This window comes from Pituophis catenifer, unplaced genomic scaffold (assembly GCF_029215685.1).
Source record: "Pituophis catenifer annectens isolate HBS135680 unplaced genomic scaffold, rPitCat1.0.hap2 SCAF_1, whole genome shotgun sequence".
NCBI classification, from domain to species: Eukaryota; Metazoa; Chordata; class Lepidosauria; order Squamata; family Colubridae; genus Pituophis; species Pituophis catenifer.
The window spans coordinates 279,707,574-279,729,063 of record NW_027256881.1 but is presented as its reverse complement, the minus strand read 5'-3'; the positions used below and the strand labels follow the sequence as shown (position 1 = coordinate 279,729,063).

At 36.4% G+C, this 21,490-nt stretch overlaps 1 protein-coding gene across 5 annotated transcripts in view; it reads right to left on the bottom strand.

Moving 5' to 3' along the window:
• Positions 1-20,979, bottom strand: part of SMOC1 (SPARC related modular calcium binding 1) — an 86,227-nt gene extending 65,248 nt beyond the window's left edge. For all 5 annotated transcript variants that reach the window (XM_070939140.1, XM_070939163.1, XM_070939170.1 and 2 more), the window contains exons 1-2: positions 20,656-20,979; positions 187-358 (exon numbers count right to left, since the gene is read on the bottom strand). In XM_070939140.1, coding sequence (XP_070795241.1) covers positions 187-358; positions 20,656-20,760 — 277 coding nt within the window. In that variant the 5' untranslated portion in view covers positions 20,761-20,979. The remainder of the gene's footprint in view (positions 1-186; positions 359-20,655) is intronic.
• Between the last annotated feature and the right edge of the window lie 511 nt (positions 20,980-21,490).

Below are 21,490 nucleotides of genomic sequence, written 5' to 3'. Positions count from 1 at the left end.
GTGCTTATATTTACGCCCACCCCAAAAATTAGGCTTGGCCTTATTTTCAGGACATGTCATATTTTCGGGGAAACACAGTATTTCCAATTTATCTATCTAGCTTCAACAGCATCAAATTGAGTTATGAAAAAATACACCTAATATTTCTATCGCACATGAAAAGAAGTGCCTTTTTAAATTCCTTACCTTTACATCTGCCTCGATGTGCCACATTCAGATTGGAATCCTTGCACTTTGCTCTCTGATAATCACACATTGATTCATAAGTCCTGCCATCAGAAGCGCAGAGAGGCTTGACAGCAGATCTGGAGCACTGAAGGTTACATTGAGGGTCTTGGTCGTGGTCACTTATTAAAAACTAAAGACAGTAGAATAGGTGGGAAAAAAATGTAAATTTTTAAAACAATCTATAGATTTTTTTAAAAAGTACAGTGAATTTGAATGCATCTTATGTTATATATTATAATTATCAACTATATTATACTGGCCCCCGCCTTGACATTCTTTCGTAGCTTTGCCAGCGGACTCAGGAACCCAGAGTGCGATGGAGCCCAACAAATGGCTTATTGAATCATGTGCTGTCGCCAGGATGTGTGGGTGAGGGGTTTATTGTTTTTTTATTTTTATTTTTACTATTTTGTGTTTTTACTATTTGTATGCCACCTAGAGTCACTGTGAGCGAGTAGGTGGCTATATAAATATTCTGAATAAAATAAATAGTATATAGCCATGATGGCAAACCTATGGCATGCGTGCCACAGGTGACACACAGCGCCCTCTCTGTGGACATGGTAGCTGTTGCCCCAGTTGAGCTCTGCCGCGCATGCGCGTGCGCCTCCCCTGGCCAGCTGGTCATTGGGTCTCTGCCACGCATGTGTGGGGCATGGGGGGGTGCGTGCATGCATGGAGTCGTGGGGCATGTGTGGGGGGGGCGCACGTGCATGCATGGGGTGGGGAACATGCATGGGAGCCTTGTCCGCATTGCATTTGGGCACTCGGCCCAGAAAAGGTTAGCCATCACTAGTATATAGTATAACTTTACTGAAAATTTTGAATAGAATAAAAGATAGTACAAACCAGAAGAGAAAAAAGAATGCAAGAGAAAAAAGAAAAAGTGGCCATTTATATTATTAACTATTATATAAATATCTCATTAACTATTATACTTTTATATGTTCTCCATCCTTAAAACTCAGTAATAATTCTAGGCCAGTAAACTGGGAGCACCACAGCTTGTAACATAATCACAGAAGGCTAATTTCAAAAGCAAATTTCCCCACCAAATCAAAACAATGTCAACGTTTTTGTTCTTTTCTCTATGAGGGATCCTTGGCATTCTGAGCTTGGTTGCTTTTTTACAGATATTTCATTGCCTACATAGTAGGTAACATTAAAACCAAGCTCAGAGAGCATCAAAGACCCTTATTTCAACTCTGAGCTACAAATATTCTCCTTTACCTTTTCTCTATCCACTATTATTGTTTCATTGGGAACATTTACATTATCTAAAACTGTACATACTTTTCGAGTGTAAAGTGGCTAAAATGGTGCTTAACTGTTCCAAGCTTATTGGCATGATTTTTTAGATGTTGAAATTTGTCTACCTGAAATATGCACTTTTGACAAGTTAGACTAAACATCTTTTTTCACTTCAGTTATTTTTGAAACATTGTGATGGACAGAATTAAAAACTGACTATATTGCATGTCAATCAGTTTCTTTAGAGAAAGTCTCCTGCAACAGTGGACAGAAGACATGCAAAGTTCACACTTCATATGATTCTTATTCTGCATATTTATTTGCTATTTCTAATCTCAAGATTTTACAAATTGCCAACAAATATTGGCCAGGGTACTTTCTTTTTCTTTAAATAGAATCTCTTATAAACCTGTAGGCACTTCACATTTGAAAAGATTAAATATTTTTGCAGCTTCATAAAAGTGAAGCAGTTATCGGTAGTCAGATTAAGAAAATAAACTGTATTTCCTTAAATTATAAACTGGGCTACTGATCCAAGCATCTATAGCACAGCAAAATTCTAAATGTTTTTATAGCAGCAGCAAACTTTTTTCTACAAACTTATTTCCTTGATTGGATAGAAGTGCATATGGGGAATCTGACCCTAGATCTTTGGCTTGGCTCAAGTCACCTACTCTATGTACAAATAATGTCCTACATTCTGATAGAACTGTGCAATATTTTGGATTTTATTTCAACAGGATTCTTGAGGAAGTATGAGAGAATAACAGGACCTGTTTAAAATGCTTTACTGTTTTTTAAATTTCTGCATGGTTCTTCAATTCTGAATACAACTTTGAAAAAAATGAAATTGCCAATTAAAGATGTGGCCCTTGGTATTTCAAATCTTGAATTATATCACTAATATATGCCTTCTGGTATCAAATTCTGAACATTTTAATTTATTGTGGATTTCTCCTTCCTTCCTCCTTCTCCTTCAATTCCTCCTTCTCCTTCAATTGGCAAAACTGAACAGATGAGATTCATATTTTAATGTTAAATTTTTAAATATGGTAACTTTAATTCTTTCTATGTGTTATGAGACAAGGAGAAGTATTCTAAAAAAAATTCTGTCTCATGTTGGGCTATAGCCAACACAAGTTTAAGAATAGCCTTTATAGGAGTCCAAAAACTCCAAATTTCATGGATGCTTCAATTTAGTATACGGAATATAAATTGCATGGGAAACCCTCTTTAAGTAAAAGAAGCCTTCTCATTACTTCAAATTAGTTTTTCAATAGAAGCCCGAGCAAAGAAATGTTTTGACACCAGAAAAATAACACCCTCGCCAGTGCACTCACATCTGGTTATTGTAACTGAATATCTCCTGCTAGAGAATAACCTTAATACCAGATTTTACAATTGTTCACTTTCTATTCAAAGTGCACCAGTCCTTGGGTGGCAGTTAGAGGAGAGGAACTCTTTGGGAAACCTTCCAAGATAACAGCTGCCCTTAAACCCCTTCCTTTTCAACATGCATTTACACAGGTGCATATTTATGGCCACTTTCCAGACTAATTCCAGCCTCCTTTGACCTGGGAAGAGAGCAAATGCAAGATAAGAGAGGTCAGCCTAAAGTTAAATATTCCCCCCCAAGTCCATCTGCTCCATCTTTCCACACCTCAGCACCATTGCTGACAACAACAACAAACACTGATTAAAGAACTTCAAATGTCTATGAGAAAAGGGCAGATTACTTGCAGCTGTTCAACAGCTGGAACCACTTTTAGAATTTGACTCAGGATGGATCCATCCCCATAAAGAAGAGATGTTTAGCAGTTCCTACCCATGCAGATCATAACATACAACTAAGGAGCATATATGAGCTTTTGTGAAATTATAATCAGGTGCCCCAAAGCCTCTGCACTACAGCAGAGCCAAGTATGGATCAATCCCTACCATTCAAGAAGGAAAGTGGATGTGTTGGATTAAAACAAAACATAGGAACCATGTTTGAGGAAAGAAAATAGAAGAAAAGCAGAATGTTTTAGTATTCCTCTTCAGTATTTAAAAACAGAAAATTTAGTTTTTAACAACTGACAGATACTAAACGTTTGCAACAAGCCTTTCCTGTTGCTTGATTCACTGAAGTACTTGCAAATCAAAACTATCTTCTTTTATTGCCTCAATCTCCTTTGCAACTGTACCTTACTGCTTCACTATCATAAACCTGTAGGAATGGGTGAGTTGTTTGCCTATTCCTTAATAAAAGGAAATATGTTCCTCTAGGTCAGTATTTCTCAACCTTGGCAACTTTAAGATGTGTAGATTTCAACTCCCAGAATTCCCCAGCCAAGAATTGACCTGATGTAGCTGCCAACACTAAATCTTTTCCTAATTTGGAGCTATTCTGTTTTATTTTAGTAAAATGATTAATAGAAAGGGAACATTGGGTGAATACAGATAGATCACTCAAGGGTTTGCTATACTGTTTAGAAACAAAAATATAACTATTTATTGTTCAGTTTAAAAAGTCTTCTGAAGCTTGCATTTCTTTAACTTGAATAAAACATATCACTTGATAAAATAATATTGCAAACTACTCTATGTACTTTTTAGTTTTAGAGAAGTCTCCAATAGATAAGCTTTCAGAAAGGAGTCAGGCTTGGCTTTAGTAATACTTGGTTAGGAGCCATATTTGCTTGGGTAAATGGGATCTACCACTCCAAGAAATTTAACAAAAGAAAATACCTTAAAATTAAAATACCTTAACATAAGATAAAGTTCATTTGCTTTGTTAAAGTTTTTGGAGTGATAGCTTCCATTGAGCCATAACAAGCCTTAAGATAAATTAAGTTAGCCTTGTATATATAAACACATGCTAGATACCTCTCTTCCATATGGCTTCCGATGCAAATTTATTGGCCACATGATGTACAAATAATAGAACAGTCTAGGTATTTTCTGGATGAATGTGAAGTTATTCTATACAAAGAACTTTCTATTTGCTGTTCATGCATACAGTAGCTCTCTCAAGTACACAAGGGTATAATATCAAAACTTAGATCAGCCTTTCTAAGCTGGTAGCATACAATGGCACTCGGACCAACTTCCACTCTTCCTAGTTTTTGTTCACACTCACTGAGAATGCTGGATGTTAGAATACTAGCAAATATAGTATATACTATAGCAAGGCTAGCTCACATGTTGGGTAGAAAGTACAATCCTGTACCATCACAATGGACCCACAAATGCTATGTTATCTATTGCTCCCTCCAAATGGTCATAAATTAAATTACAGTTAAAATATTTTTTCTAAAAAAAAACATTGTGGTCAAAATCTTGCTAGATTTCTCCTGAGATTTTGAATAGTTTAGGAATGGAAGCAAGTCATCATATTTGCATGCTGTGTTTGAAGATGCCTGCGATCTATTGGAGTTCGGATGCAAATGTGTATGAAAACCATTGTATTTTTATACCAATTTTGAAAGAGTTATTGCAATATAAAATATTTATATTTGAGAAGTTTCCTTTCTACTTTCATTTTTAGGCTATTTCTAGACATGTATTTTAATGGATTCCTCATATGTTTGCCCTTAGAGAGTTTACCAGCAACTGTATCATTCTAGTCTTACAATATAGGTAGTCTTCAACTTACGACCACCATTGAGCCCAAAATTTATGCTGCTAAGTGAGATATTTGTTAAGTGAGTTTTGCCCATTTTACAACCTTTCTTGCCACTGCCGAATCACTGCAGTTGTTAAATTAGTAGTATGATTGTTAAGTGAATCTGGCTTTCCCATTGACTTTTCTTCTCAGAAGGTCTCAAAAGGTAATCACATGACCCCGGGACACTGCACAATATGAGCCAGATGCCAAGTGTCTGAATTTTGATCACATGACAAGGGGGATGCTGCAACAGCCATAAGTGTGAAAAATGGTCATAAGTCACTTTTTTCAGTGATGTTGTAACTTTGAACAGTCACTAAAAATGAAGTGCTGTAAATTGAGGACTACCCGTAATTATTGCTAAATCAAAGGGACCAGATTCAGTGTAGCAATACAAACATCACAAGATAAACAATAATGCAGCATCAATCTTTGCATTATTTTGGAATATCTCTAAAGTATTTATGCCCAGTCACATCTCTGATCTAATGCTTCAATTGCTGCTTAGTAACTACATCTTTACATTTTAATAAGCAAATTCTGTTTGTGGCAACAGCATTTAATACATTTTTAAGCACTGCATAATTATAATCTCTAGAATTTCCCTACTTGATACTATAGCATCATCTAAAATACAAGTCTGAGTCTCTGGAGAAGGGCGGCATATAAATCAAATTAAAAAAAAAAATTCTCAAGCTCTTTTGGTGTTTAAAAAAAAAGAGGGAGAATTGAAATACTCTCTAGGCAGAAGTATAGAAGAAGAAAAAGAAGCAGAAGCCACACACCCATCGTACTGTGCCAACTAAACAGAATAGCACATAAAACAGGAGACAACAATATCCAAAATTATAAGAACCCAGAGCAAGAATGGCTCCACAGAGAAGTATTCCTCCCCCAGACTTTTTCTCTAACTACTTGGCCACATCCTTACAAGGAAGTGTTAAACAGGCCTGTGCAAAGCTTCAAAGGAGCATTTCACAAAGCATTCTGCCCAAGTATAAAAGCAGGAACAACCTATTTCTCTACACATGCATGAACACCTACAGATATATCCGAAGAAGCAAAGAAGCAAAGCAGCTGTGCATATCCATACACAAAGGCTGATAGCCAGAGAAAGTCTTCGTAACAGCTGTGGTGAGTCTTCTAGAGGTCACGGCTTTAACCCTTTGAAGGGTGCTTTGTTCACCATAGGACCCTTGATAAAGCACCCTTTTAGAATGCTTTGTACATTGCCATTAGAGGACATTATTGTCTGAATAAGAATTATTTTTATAGCCCTTCATTTTTAAAGTTTCACTCACCTCTAGTTAAGAGTCCTCCAGCCTCCTCAGAGCCTTTCCAGAACCTAGATCAACCAGTGAAATTTTCTTGCTGGTAAGGAACTGGTTTGAATTTGACCATGTGTATGAAAAATGTAAATTTTCCTACAGATTTTAGCTGGCCTAGTCTTGAACATTTTTCACCAAGGGAAAAAATGAAGAAGCTAATCCGAAAAGCCGACCAGACGACTTGGTCCAGTCCCAGAGAGACTATTTTCTATGAGTAATCTGGGCCATTTCAGAGTAAATCTGAAAATGTCAAGGAAACAATAGCTGACAATTACAGAAAAGTTTCTAAACCAAAATGCCTAAAGAAAAACAGATACTTTGCTGTTCAGCAAAACCTGCCCCTCCATCAGCAGGAAGAAAGCTCAGTTTCAAAATCTCTTGAAGCTGTAGAAGTTTTGTTTTGTTTCATATCAGATTAGTATGTTATTGTGCAGTATGTTTTCAAGATGACTTTTTTTTTTGTTTCTGTCAAGACCACATAGCCAGCCAAAAAGGCAGGAAAGGAGGTCAGGAGCAGGCCAGCTAAAATCCGGCATATTTTAGTCAATATGCCATATACTATTTTATGCAGACTGAGATCTCCAATCTAAAGACTGCCTTGTAAACCAACATACTTCTGTCCAAATCAATCAACCAATCAATCTTTATTATTGTCACAGACCAGAAAATAAAAGCATTAAAACAATAATAATAGTAAAAAATAAATAAAAGACAGAGTAATATATTGCAATTGTTGGTGGATTAACAGTGGACAATTAAAGTTTGCCTAATTTTATATACAGCATAGAAGAATTTGGCCACATTCAGAGAAACTACTTCATACCAATCTGATAACAGTAGTTTCAAGTAAAAACGATCAGTAGTTCATGGATATTTTATCAAGTAAGCTGTTATATATTGAGTCCATAAGTCCATATAGAAGATGCAGGACGTGAGCTATAGTTTCAATATCCCGTTGTCAACAGAGATATGTCTCAGCACATATGATATTTTTTTGGTATCAGCTGTCCAAAACTGCTGTGGGAAAAGCTTTGCAGAGTGCTAAGGTGAATGCCCTTCAGATTTTGGAATGTATTTCTGCATATATTCCATGAAGAAGAAGAAGATACATATAGTACATTGACACACTCAGAGTATATGATCTTTAGTAAGAGTTAGATTTGAATTTGTTTTGAAAATTTGTGGTCTTTAGAGACCCTGAAACTAAATCTAGTTTCCCATTTTTTTTATTACTATTCTGCATGTTTTTGCATATATCATAAAAGTGCTTACATGGTGTAAAGGATATGCATACATAGCTTTCATAATACTTTTTACGGCTTATGAAGAAAAATGAATAAAATAAACTTACACATGGATAAATATATTTGCAGCAATTCTTCTTCTCAATGTACTCTATCACTGAAGAATACAGGTAGAAGCTAATTGTGGTCAATGTAATGCCCCAATCTTCTATTTATTTATTTAAAACAATTAGATAACTGCCCATCTTATACCAAAGATAGCTATTTATACCATTTAGATAACCCCCCTTATACCTCAGGAAGCTCCCAGTCAAGAATTTAATATCAATAATATCAATAATAAAACATAAAAACCATATTAAAACTATTAAAACCATGAATATGAACATCATTATCACATTTCTTCACGATAATCAATACGAGATTAAAGAATTGCTTCTTTTCCAGTATCCACATCTTCTCTCTTTCTTTTACACTGCAAAGCTATCTCCTTTTTAAAAAAAAAAATGTTTGCCATGTTTTCACATTTTCAATTGTTAATTTGCAGTTGGTGGCACTCCTGTTCTGTTCCCTCATGAGTTGAGGGGAACTGTTAATGCTGACCCGCAGGAACCAAAGCCATGATGGAGTACTGTACTGCCTCTGAAATGCTCTTCCTGAGGATGTTTGTTTGGTTCTTCTATCTTTTCAGCAAAGGGTGAAGACATTTTTATTAGTTCTAACTTTTACTGTGATTAATGGTTTCAGTCTAGCTGGGGGGAGGAATTTTCCCACTTTTTGCTGGGACTATGAACATTTCTGCTCACTCACCAGCTCTCAAATTTTTAGAAGAATTTTGATGCCGCCCCTTAAGGAGCCTCACTGCAACATTCAGTACTCTCATGAGTCAACCACTGCTCCCTACACCTGATCAATGAGCAAGCACAAAAACTAGTTTCAAGTTCGTTTTCTGCCTACCTCCTCCTAATGAGGTGTTTCTGGTAGTAAAGGGGGAAAGGGGCCTTGTCATTACACAAGGAATAGAAACAAAGATGCCACTGAAGAACAACTTTTGCACTGGGGATACAAAACTACTCATCGGTTAGAAAATGGCAGTCTCTCAATTCCAATATTAAAGCTAAACAACTGCTCTCACTGGATTTGCTCTTAGTGCTGGGGCAAAACTGGAAGTGAACTGGATCAGTTTCAGAAGCCCCAAAACATCACAAAGACACAACAGTTCAGAACCAATGCCAGCTCAGCAAAGATGCCTTGTGAATAGGACTCTGTATGAATAGCATTGTCAATTTTTGAAGTGTCTCTGCAGAGATTCTTCTTTTTCTTCTAATATTTATAGTCTCCATAAGACTTTGAGCCTTGTAGCAGTGAATTTCCCAAAATTGTTTCAGAATATTCAATAATATTTTCTCTTTTAACAGGGTTTTTTTTTTTAAGTTGAAGCCTATATTTTTGGGACCAAAGTTCAGAAAACTGGCCCAGTTTGGAAGACAATGGGATTTACTTGAATTCAGGGACCAGAAGATGAAGAGCTAAATGTTAACAGTGCATAAGATCTATCTCAAGTTAGAGTAGGATTTAGGAGTCCCATATGTCTTCTGCCACTTGAGGAAATATTTTTGAAAGGCTGCATAGTTTTGCTCACTGAGCTATACCCACACTAATCACTGCCTATTTAAACTCACAGAAAGGTAACAGTGCTGCACATGTTTTACATTTTGCATGGGAGACCACCAACAGAATATTTATTGTTTTGTAGAGGAGACAAAAATTGGATCTGACTGCTTGTGGTCACTGCAGCTGAATACTTTCTGGAGAAAAGAATAATAAAATCTATGTCTTATAACAATCCTAAGGCTCAAAGAGCAGCGATGTGATGCAATATCAAGTAATCCAGTTTCTCATTTGGAAACTTATAATTTAAAAACAGAGGCAAATGGTTACAAGGATGTGGGAGGGGGGATAACTACAAGAAGACAGACACAATTCAAAAATGTTTATTCTCTCATCAGACAGCACACAGATTTCTCAACCATCCCCAGCTTAATGTTCACATTCTCAATACTTTCCTCTCACAAGAGAATTCAATGCTAGCAGTCTACCAGACATATTGCATTTTGATGTTCTAAACAAAGTAAATTGCTTCCTAACTTCATAATTCTATGAGCCCTGTCCCTACTTCTCAATGTTTTTGTGGCATCGATCATTTAACCTGCATTTCAAAGGTCAGTGTATCTGTAACTGTAATCTTTCTTTCCAAAGAGTAGCTGCTGGACAATATTGAATATATTCTAGAAATACTTTCTCCAGTCATAAATATTGCATTATTTTAGCAACAAAGCAACAGACACAATTATCTGCAATTTGCACTCATTTCATCACAGTGATGATTTCTGTGTTAACTTAAATCTGAACTTTTATAAAATGCTATCATTTCTGGATGAAGAGGAATAGAAAACTCACCAGATAGTTTTCTATTCCTCCTTCAAAGAGGGTTTGTTAACATTAGTTACAAGTAGTATCAGCTTCCCAGATTAATACAGAGAAAAATATTTCTGCTAAAGCCCAATTTGCTTCTGTCTAGCTAAAATATGCCTCTCACAGATTCATTTGGGGCAACACAATAATTGCTCATAGCAAGTGAAGCCTCGCAGAAAAATATCTCTGCTTGTGATATCACCTAGTTTAACAGAAGCCAAATATATAAGTGTTTCAAAATAAACTTCTATTGACAGATTAAGTTTAAAAGGAAAATGGCTGTACAGATATGACCAGCTGTTGGGTTTCCTTTAGAATTGTGCAATAAGTACCGTTGATACAGACTTTGTTCAAACCAGCCCCAGAAATCTGTTGAATTAGACTAACTCAAAATTAAATTCAATTTTTAAAAGAAATCATCATTAACATCAAGTAACGACATCTGGCCTGTATAATTTCACAGAACTGAAAGTCAAACAATGGATTAAAAAAGAAATAGAACATATATTTTTAAATGAGGGAAGTTTTACAAAAACAAATACATTTGAAAGGTGTTATATACCTGAAACCGCATTTTTCCCAAACAACTCTAAAGGAAAAGTTGAAAGCTTACAAATTCCCCTTTCCCTAGTCCTCAGCTAGTTTCACAAGTTACCACAGCTTTTTGATGAAAATAAGATCATTCTAAAAGAGTTCCTGGGGTTTATTGTCTAAACAAACAAACAAAGTCTGATTAAATGCATAACTGGGTGTTTAAAAGCCAAATGATGTATCCCTATATAATCAAGAGAAGGTAACTCTGGTAATGTACCTTTAACTTACACTGTTAGGAAAAAGATCTCAAGACACAATCTGCCTTTCTTTTTTGCATAAGCAGTTTAAACTAGAACCAAGAATACCCCTTGTACAATATTACAGAATTACATGGTTCCTTGTGAGAGAAAAGATGAGATAGTTTATAAAAGGTAAAAATAGAATATGGAGGCAAACTGTGAAGTACAAACTGTCTGGAAAGAGATACAGAAATGCTTACAAATAGGAAAAAATGTATTTGCTTTGAGTAACTCAGGAGAATCATGAGTTGACCATAGTCAGTGTTCAGAAATATACTGTAAATTAATTCCTGACTTCACATACATTTTCCTTTTATGACATATTTCTAATCCTATTAGACTGAATTCACATATCAAACTATTCCATGATTTGTTTACTAAGGTAATTTTAGTAAAAAGTGTGAGCCCAGGCATGGAATTCAAATAAGAGGCCAAAAAATACTAAGTGGGTAGAATTCTAAAATAGGTCAAGGAAAACATAGTTATACCTAAACCTTTAAGCCATTTTATAAATAAGAAGCTTCATAATCTGTTGAGGCAAATTAACAAGCATGGGAATTCCTCCTAGAGAACAACAATGTAAACATTACATCATTATACTTCTTCTTTTGGAGCCATCTCTATAAAAAAAAAAAAAAATCTTGCCTGAATGCTTTATATGTTTCTCATTGGCTGTCCTTCACTTATTCTTGTTTAGAGCTATGGTCCACAAACAGGAAAAAGTATGTTTATTTAGCAAGCCAAGACAAAAGCATTCCTCTCAAGTGGGAACAAGACTCTAGTTAAGAAGTTTAAATTTAGGACAATCTCATCCAAATTTTAGGGCAATTCCAATGCCATTTTACAAATATACACATTATTTTCTGTTTCTCACATATGATTACAGCAATGAGAGAATTGCTATGCTATGCATAGTAGCTCAAAGTCCACAGACCAGAATATATGGAAAAACTCATTTCAGTATAGCTCATGTTTATACTGACGGAATATATGTGCTTTGCTTTTGTTTGATACAATACATAAATTCTTAAGTAGAATTAGTGTTACTTACTATAGACATGGGTGAGCCTTCAGGTCATCATTTCACAGATGTCTTGCTGACCGTAGATATTTCTAAACATGCATAATTGGTGGCAACACAGACAGTCTTGTTGAGAACAAGCATAATCAAGCATTTACCACAGTAAGACCTTATGCACATACCATCTGGGGAAAAAATCAAGTTTCACACATGTACATGTCCGACAAATGATCCAAAGCTCTTATTTTAACAGCATAATGTATGATGCACTTATGACATCCTTAATTTCAAATACAATTTATGCTGGTCTCTTCGTCAAGTGCTACAGATTAGGCTATTTTAGAGCATGACATGAGACGTCCAACCCATTTGCAAACCTACCCCTAGTATCTAGGTTGATTACATGTGTACTTCTTACAAAAATACTATGAAGTCAACTTGTTCCTGAGTGCTGTTTATTCGTTCAAAGCTTGTGCTTTTTGTATTAAAAATAGCAGTCTTGCTCATAGACCTTTGAGAACGCAAAGCAAAATTTATTTAAAAAATGACAGAAGTAGTTATAATAATTGAATTAGTATTTGTCCAACAACATGTACAGTATAGTTAAGAATCAAATAAATAGCAACTTTCCAGAAAGGTGACATTAACCAAGTTTAAGAAATTTTAAAAGTATTTGTGTGTGAGATTGCTGACCAACTACCAAAAATAGGAAATTTGTCCTTTAAATCAAGCCAGGGCTTAGAAAACTGGAATATTGCCAAGGTGACACTTATTTTTTAAAAAGAGATTTAGTGGTGATTGAGAGAATTACAGATAGATTACAGATACATCTACAGATAGATTATTATTTGTCAAAATAATAATCAATAAAAAATAACCAAGCACTAGAAAAAATAAACCTGGCTGAAGGAAAATTGCCATAGATCTTGCAAAAATAAATCCTGCTTCACTATCTGTTAGACTTTCTTGAGAGTGTCAACAAATGATCCAAAGGGCCTGTGGAGGAAAGTGGCCCTGTCACCACTCCATACTTGGAATTTCAAAAAGCCTTTGACAGGTTTATAACCAAAGGCTCTTAAATAAATTTAACTATCATGTGACAAGAGAGCTTGCAATTCTATGGGATGCTAGGTAATTAAAAAAGGAAAAGCAATGAGGACAAATAAATTAACAATGTTCCCACAGGAAAGAAGGAAGAAAATGAAGTCCGTAACAATCTGTTCTGAAACGGATGGCTTTTAACTTGTTCATAAATGTTCTTAACTTACGAGAAAGTAGTGGGCTGGCAACTGTTGGATAAAACCAGACTATAAACAAAATTATTACTGTGAAGAACTCCAAAAGAATTTCTGTAACCTGGATGAATATTCAACCAAATGGCAAGCGGAGTTCAATTATTTGTATGAAATTCATGCTAAAGTGTAAAGATCTGTTTGTGACATACCAAGTAGGTTGCCCCTGCTGGTACTGTTTGTTACTGAGGAATCAGAATCTGAAACACACATGAGAAGTCAGCAATTATCACAAATATTGAAGCCAGAAAAAGAATTCCAAACTGCAACAGGAAATGACCTATCATTAGTTATCATTTATTTGCAGAGAGTAAAGCTCAATCCATTGTTATTCCAAACAGAACAAAGCAGTTTTCCGCATTAAAGCTAGGACTTTCTAGTATTCTCACTTTAATTAATCTTATATTAAATGAAATGAATAAACAGTTATGGTATACAGAAGTCTTAAATCTAATGAATACACCAAGCTTCTCTTTTGTCAAGAGTAAACGAAAGGGCTTTCAAAAATCATTCTAATATCTGGTTGTAAATGCAGATACTTTGTTATGCTTTATAGAGTTAAAACTTCTATAAAGTTTGATTTATCGCTCTAGAGGAGTTAGCATTTTTATTACTATCTCTATCAGTAAAGTACCTTGTGTTCCTTGGTGAAAAATATGGAAAGGACAAAAAAGAGATTTCCCAGAACCTACCTACGTAATGAGTGCACTACACTGCAGTAAAAGATTTTTATGGTATCACATCACACCATCACTGCAGGGAACTGCTTTGCTAGATATCTTTATACTTAGAAAGGATTTATAATATTAAAAGCTATAAAACAGATCGATAGATATATCAAGAGATACAGTTCAAAACAACCACACATTCTGTTAAGCAGCAAATGATTATCACAGATAAAACATCTACCAAAATATAATTTTGTACAGACCAGTTTCAGACATAGCCCTGGGCCATTTATGGATTGCATTAAAATTATGACTTGCACAAAGGGATATAATTAAGCAAAGATGAAATTATCATGAGAAACAAGCACAAGCCCAATGAAGAATATACTGCAGGTAGACCTTGGTTTACAATTATTTGTTTAGTGACTGTTCAAAGTTACAATGGCACTGAAAAAAGTGACTTATGACCGTTTTTCACACTTACGACTGTTGTAGCATCCCAGTGGTCATGCAATCAAAATTTGGATGCTTGGCACCTGGTATGTATTTAGTAGGGTTGCAGTGTCTCAGTCATGTGATCACCTTTTGTGACCTTCTGATAAGCAACGTCAGTGGGGAGGCCAGATTCACTTAACAACCATGTTACTAACTGCAGTGATTCACTTAACGCCATCACTCTGCTAAACAAATAATTCCCTCAACACTGTCAAACTGTTCACATTAGGCTGCATTATTATTGCTATTGGTCTTCTCATTGTTCCTGTCGCCCATCTCCTCCCACTTGTGACTGCATGACTGTAACTTTGTTGCTTATATCCTTGCGATTTATATTGATATTGTTTCCTAGTATGATTTGATTGGTTATTGTACCGTATGACAGGTGTTGTGCTTGACAAGTGTATCTTGTCTTTTTATGTACACTGAGAGCATATGCACCAAAGACAAATTCCTTGTGTGTCACACTTGGCCAATAAAGAATTCTATTTTATTTTTCTATTTTATTCTATTCTATTCTTTTTTTTTTTTAATTTGATTTATATGCTGCCCTTCTCCAGAGACTCAGGGCGGCTTACAATGCGTTAAGCAATAGCCTTCATACTTTTGTATATTTTATACAAAGTCAGCTTATTGCCCCCCTCAAACTGGGTCCTCATTTCACCTACCTTAGAAAGGATGGAAGGCTGAGTCAACCTTGAGCCTTGGAGAGATTCGAACCAGCAATAATTGCAGGCAGCTGTGTTAATAACAGGGTGCTTAGATCACCCTATTCTATTCTATTCTACTCTATTCTATTCTATTCTATTCTATTCTATTCTATTCTATTCTATTATCTGCTGCAAGAAAGGTTGTAAAATGGGAGAAAATTCACTTAACAGTTGTCTTGCTTAGCAACAGAAATTTGGGGCTCAATTGTGGTCATAAGTCAAGGACCCAGATTGTGGGGGCAATAAGCTGACACTGTATAAATATACAAAAGTATGAAGGCTATTGCTTAACACATTGTAAGTCGCCCTGAGTCTCCGGAGAAGGGCGGCATATAAATTAAAGCAAAAAAAAAAAAAAGGACTACCTATATATCAGAGAAGAAATTATCTCTCAGTGATGGTTGCCTTTGTGACTCTGGGACAAAGGCAACCATCAAACTGCAACCTGTTGCCTGTGCCCTTCTTTATTGTACCTTCTCGGGATGTAAGGAATTTGTACACCCATTATTTCTAAGGTTCCCTGAGAGAAATTATTGATTCTATGATACTTGTTGCCTTGCAGATAACGTAACTAAATGTAACTAAAGCAGTTGCAAAGTTTTCTATATCACTATTAAGATGAGATGCCCAGTTCTGCCTTTGTAACTTTATCAAGTTTTTATTTAACCCAATTTTGTTTATTAACACTATGATCATGAGGTGGATTTTACTGCATTGCGTTTCAGTTGTATTGATTGATTGACCAATGGCTGCAATAAACTTGCTGCTGTGAAGAATGTTCTGTCCTCTAGATGTTGCTGAACACAATCATCAGTCACAGCCAAATGGTCAAGATTATAAAATTTCTCTTCAAGGATGAGCAAGAACACCAAATTGGTTATAAACATATGACATTGGTTTTGAGGTCTTGAAACAAATTCAGAGAAATCTGAAATAAAAGTTACATCATTCCTACAAGATCAGAATATCTCTTAAAAGGACAATTCCACCAACCAATGCATTCAGGCAAGACAGTTCAGAACAAAGTGAAGAAAATGCCCAAACAAAACTTATTTTAAAGTGTTTTAAAGAATCAGACACGGTTTGATTATTGAAAGGTCTAATATTATTATTAGACAATTGTCTAATAATACAATTACTCAACCATATGACGCAATCTACTCACTCAGGATGTACGTTTGTGGAGCTCAATACGACACAAGAAATCCCTACTCTCACCCCCAAACTTCAGAAAGCAGAGGAAATACAGTTTGTGCTGCTATTTGAATCAGATAATGTGGCCTGAGTAATAGAGCATTCATGGCAAAATCAAAATCTGTATGGGAGAAGTGACAGGGTTATTTCCAGTGAAGAAAACTATTCAAGTTGTTGTACTTCTTGTTGTGCCCATTTTCTATGAATAGTATTTGGATGAATCCAAAACATAATCAGAGAACACGGTTTTCCTATAGTGTAGTGTTTTTTCCCCCTTTGATAGAGATTGACATTCTAATCTCTTCAGAAATTATGCTCAATTTTAAATTTTCATGGGGTAGGGAAACAAAAAGAGTAGCCAAACAGAAATCCACTGTCTGATATAATGAGTAAGCCAAATTGGAGCACAAAAAGAATGGGAAAGACGGATGAATCCAAGTGGGATTAATTATATCAAGTTTTTGTTTTGCCCTGCTGATTGAGATAAAGCTGGAGTTCCTTGCATTCTTCTCTCCAGAAACTGTTAAAATTATCAGAGAGTGAAACATCTGGGTCTTCTGTCTGGTGACTCTGCCTAATTCAGCACCATTCTTGTGTCACCATTCATTCTTATCAGACCCATTCAACACATTCAACAGCTTGATGTTAAAAAAAAAAAAAGCTGTCTGCTTTCAAACAGTTTGCACTATTTTAATATGCTGCTGCTGCTGCATAGTTTCTTTAAAACTCAGGGTAATCAATATGAAAAGGTTTATACAAGTATTTGGCTTTTGGGTAAACTATCTGTGCTTGTCTAATAAATAAGCAAAAAAGATTCCTGGCAACATCGATTATGTAGTCTAGCCTAAAAGACTCCCAGAATAGATCTGTTTTAGGCAAACTCCCTGTTTCATTCACAGCATCTATGATGATGCCATATAATTTCTCTTCATACTAGAAATCCTCTTGTTTTCCCTTTGTTTCTTCTTGCAAAACACTGAAGAGGGAACAATGGAATACTTGTGTGATGTCCTTTGGGTGACAGCACTAGGAATCATCTAGCTGAAGCTTCATGATTTTAATATGTTAACTAGAACGAAGAGTACACAATAGCAAGAGCACTTACACTTATATACTGCTTCACAGTGCTTTACAGCCCTCTCTAAGTGGTTTACAGACTCAGCCTATTGCCCCCAACAATATGGGTCTTCATTTTTACCAACCTCGGAAGGATGGAAGGCTGAGTCAACCTTGAGCCTGGTGAGATTCGAACTACCGAACTGCAGGTAGCCGGCAGGCAGCAGAAGTAGCCTGCAGTACTACATTCTAACCACTGCGCCACCATAGCTCATAACCTGAAATCCTAAAGTTACATGCATATCAATAGGTCTCAAAGAGGCCCTTTCTGAGTGGGTATACCTACATTTGTATTAGTCCTCCCCACCCCCACTCCTGGTATTTCTATTTGATCCCATTCTACTTAGTTTTCAACAATTTACAGAAAACAATTGTTTGGAGAACTCTAGAAAAATATGTTGGTGCCATTAGACTGAACAATGCATGGTATTATTTCTTTTTTACCTTTTACAATGGATCTTTTACCTTTTTCTTTGTATTTCTTTTATTGCAGCAGAGTTCAAATTCAGTAAATAAATAAGTTTTCTCAAAGCCCCTCTCCCTTATATATACACACAGACACACCTGTACCTTTTTCCAGCATTTAATGGGGTAGTAGAATCCGAAAATACCTGATTCATCCTAAAGTTGGATTTTGATATCTCATAATTCAAAATATTTTTATTTTATTTAGATTTAGAACAGGAAAAAAAGTGCTGCTCTTTTGATTATAATTTTTTGGCATTTTGGAATACTTTCACAATTTCTAGTTCAATTGCAAGTACTAATGTTCCACAAATCCAGATTTCCAAGCCTAAGCTAAGGCAATTCTGCTAACTTTCTGTGCTCCATTGCTCTCTCTCCATTATAAATAAAACAAAACCCTGGAAGCAATTTCTTAAGAAGATGTAGTTTAGCAAAGAAGATATTGGCCTAACTTTTTTATCACATAAAAAAAGGCTACAATGAATTATTCAAATAGTGTTTTGTTATGCAGATAGGAGCATAAAGCATTGCACGAGGATAATACTGACAGCTTTATTGGCAGAACCTAATCAGCAGGATAAAGGGTATCGGACAGGATAAGCCCCTTTCACTTTCAATGTGCTAACAAACTAATGGGGGAAAAACAAAACCACCATACTTTTCAAACAAATCACTTGGGAAGGAATTGGAGTCAGAATTTATGAGTTGAACATCATTAAATACAGAGTTTTACACTGAAGAGGAAACAAGTAAGTGTTTTAAAGGACATAGATCTTCCTCAACAAAGATGGAAGGAAAATATTGGCTGTGACCCAGCTAGGAAAAGACATATTAAAGTACAATCTGAAAAGGGTTTGCTGAAGCCATGTGGCAAGAAGGTGACAAATCAGCAGCTGCCTTTCAATGACCCGAGAATCTCTTGAAATAGCTTTTAATTTTTTTTTTTAAGGATATAGCACAGGGAGCAATTAGAGAGGCTTGTAAAATCAAGTACATTAAAAGCTGTACTTGGTTTTAATTTAATAGACAAGCTTGTGCAGTTTATATAGGCCAACATCCATGTGTTTTACTTCTCAGATCAACTGTTCCCAATTAAGCCCTTCAGATACCACCATTTGGGGTCCAAGCATAGATTCTATACATGCTCTCAAGTGTTGAAAGGCAGCTGCCATTATCTTACATAATAGCATGGCTTAAATTGGTATGCAGTAAAACTTTAGGTAATACATCCTTTGTGCAGACTTAAATAGAAACTCCAAATTTCTGCTGCCTTTGGAATTCTTGAGTCTAAGGATTTATGACATGCACTGGATTCAATCTGCCACATTTTAACTATTGCTACACATCTGGTCATAAAAGGGGCTAAAAGGTACAGCTAGACAGCATACTTTTCCCTTCCTCCTTAAAACACATCAAACATTCTTACAATGACAGATGTTTGTGTGGCCTTCTAGCTTTCATTCAGTGATGCTTACCACAATGCACTGCCACTGAATTCTTTAAATCTCTGCCTGCCTTCTCAGTGGCAACTTCCGCTCATGAAAACTCTACAGACTTGGATTAGATATTAGAATTAACATACATATGCATATCCAGCAATAGAGTTAAATAAACAGAAGGCACTTTTATCAGATTTAGTCCTAAAGTATATTTTTAAGGGGCTGGCAGGCAAAAAGGACTAAGAACTGAAACTTAATATAGGCAGGCCAATTCTATCCATTTTAGAAGAATTGCCTTAACTCGGGAGCAAAAGAAACAACAACAGGAGTCTGGAAGCACCTTTTCAGACTAACACATTTTATTAAAAGGCACAAACCTTGTGAACTACAAGCTCATTTCATTACATGTTATTTTATCCAAATTTCTTTGAAATAAATTCTATTTAGTTCAAATTTTGCTTTAAAGTATGCATGGGGCTGTAAAACTAGATTACACTGCTCTTAAAAAAAAACTTTCTGGGAGAGAAGCATTTAAATTTAATTTAGCCAATCCTTCTAGCATAAATTAAAACACAGACTTCTTTCCACCAAGCCTAAATCTAAGGCATGAGAGTGATTGGGGAAAGGTTAATTTTTAAACTAACATTTATTTAATCCTCATTTGGAAAAATAAAACAAAGTCCTAGTGATTTGTTTAGACTGCATGGCAATTCTTTGTTCCATGCAAATTTAACAAGAGAATGCTAAATTTTAACCCACCCATATGTTCATTTATAACAGATCTTTGGTCCTTCAAATTTATCCCTGGGATTAAAACCACAATATTAAAAACCAGGGCTGAAAACTCCTCAAAGCCACCACATTTTTCCTTCCTATAATAACTCTCCAACTTGCTCTACAAGAACCGCTTTTCATAACGGTAAAAGGCCATCTTTTCAAACACCGGGGCTCCCGAAGAGGACGTCTAGTTTGAAAGAAAACAAAATGTGTAAATTATTTCTCCATTAGAACCAAGTATGTATTTCCATGGAGAGGAAGGGGGTTTCTTTTATAACTTTAACAAGCTTTTTTTAAAAAGCCTCCAAGTCCTGTTTAAATAGTTACACAGCAGAACGCCTGTCAAGAAGGGAGTAAAACCAGATCCGAGGGCTAGCACGAAGAGAGTTAAATCAGAAAAGTTTGTTTGAAGCACCCTCCTCCCGTATCAAAAGAGGGGACAAGAGGCTGTGCGGCGGGGTTACACTCACCCGGGGGCCCGTGGTTCTGTGGAGGTGGACCTGCGAGAGAAGCAGCAGCAGCAGCAACAACGAAAGCAAGCGAGCAGTCACCAAGCCCCCAAATCTGGCAGGCATGGTCCCTCGGAGAGCAGTAAGGAATATGGCAGCCTCAGGACAATCCGCTGCGGATAAGGCAGCGGATCGAGGTGTTAATTCTGAGGGGCTTCGACTTGCTTCTGCCTCCCTTTAAAAATAATAATAATGATAAAAGGCTATCCGGGGAAACCCGAGCGTCGGCGACTTTATCCCCCTGCCACACAGTCTGTGCGCAGATGAGAGCGAGGGCGATCTACCCCTCCGGCCGCAACAGGTTAAACACTTCAGCCTGAGCCATTGGGAGGCAGGATTCCCATTATAAACCCCGCTGCCGGGGCAGGGCGGGGCCAATTTAGGCCAAGCCCGGGTGACTGACAGGCCGAGGGAACTTTCCCAGCCTCTCCGGGTTTTTCTTTTTTAGCCCCTCCACAATCTGAGGTAGCAAAGGGTTTGGGTTTTTTTCCTCTCCTCGCTGCCCGCGCTTCTGATGGTACATCTCATAAAGAAGTGACCTTCCAAGAAAGCCTCAAGAAGGTTTTTTTTTTGTTTGTTCTGGCTGAACAGCGCCTGTCTCCCCCACTTCCCCCCCCCCCCAGTTTTATCCTAAACATCAGAGTAACTCACTCCATTTTCTGCTTTTTCATGACAGGCTGAGCGGGAGACTAATCTTACATGTGCTGATTTTCCTTGGCTAAACTAAGACTGGCGGAAGCCACCTTCTCAACAAATACAAACCATAACTGGGCTAGAGACTGTTGACCGAGATCTA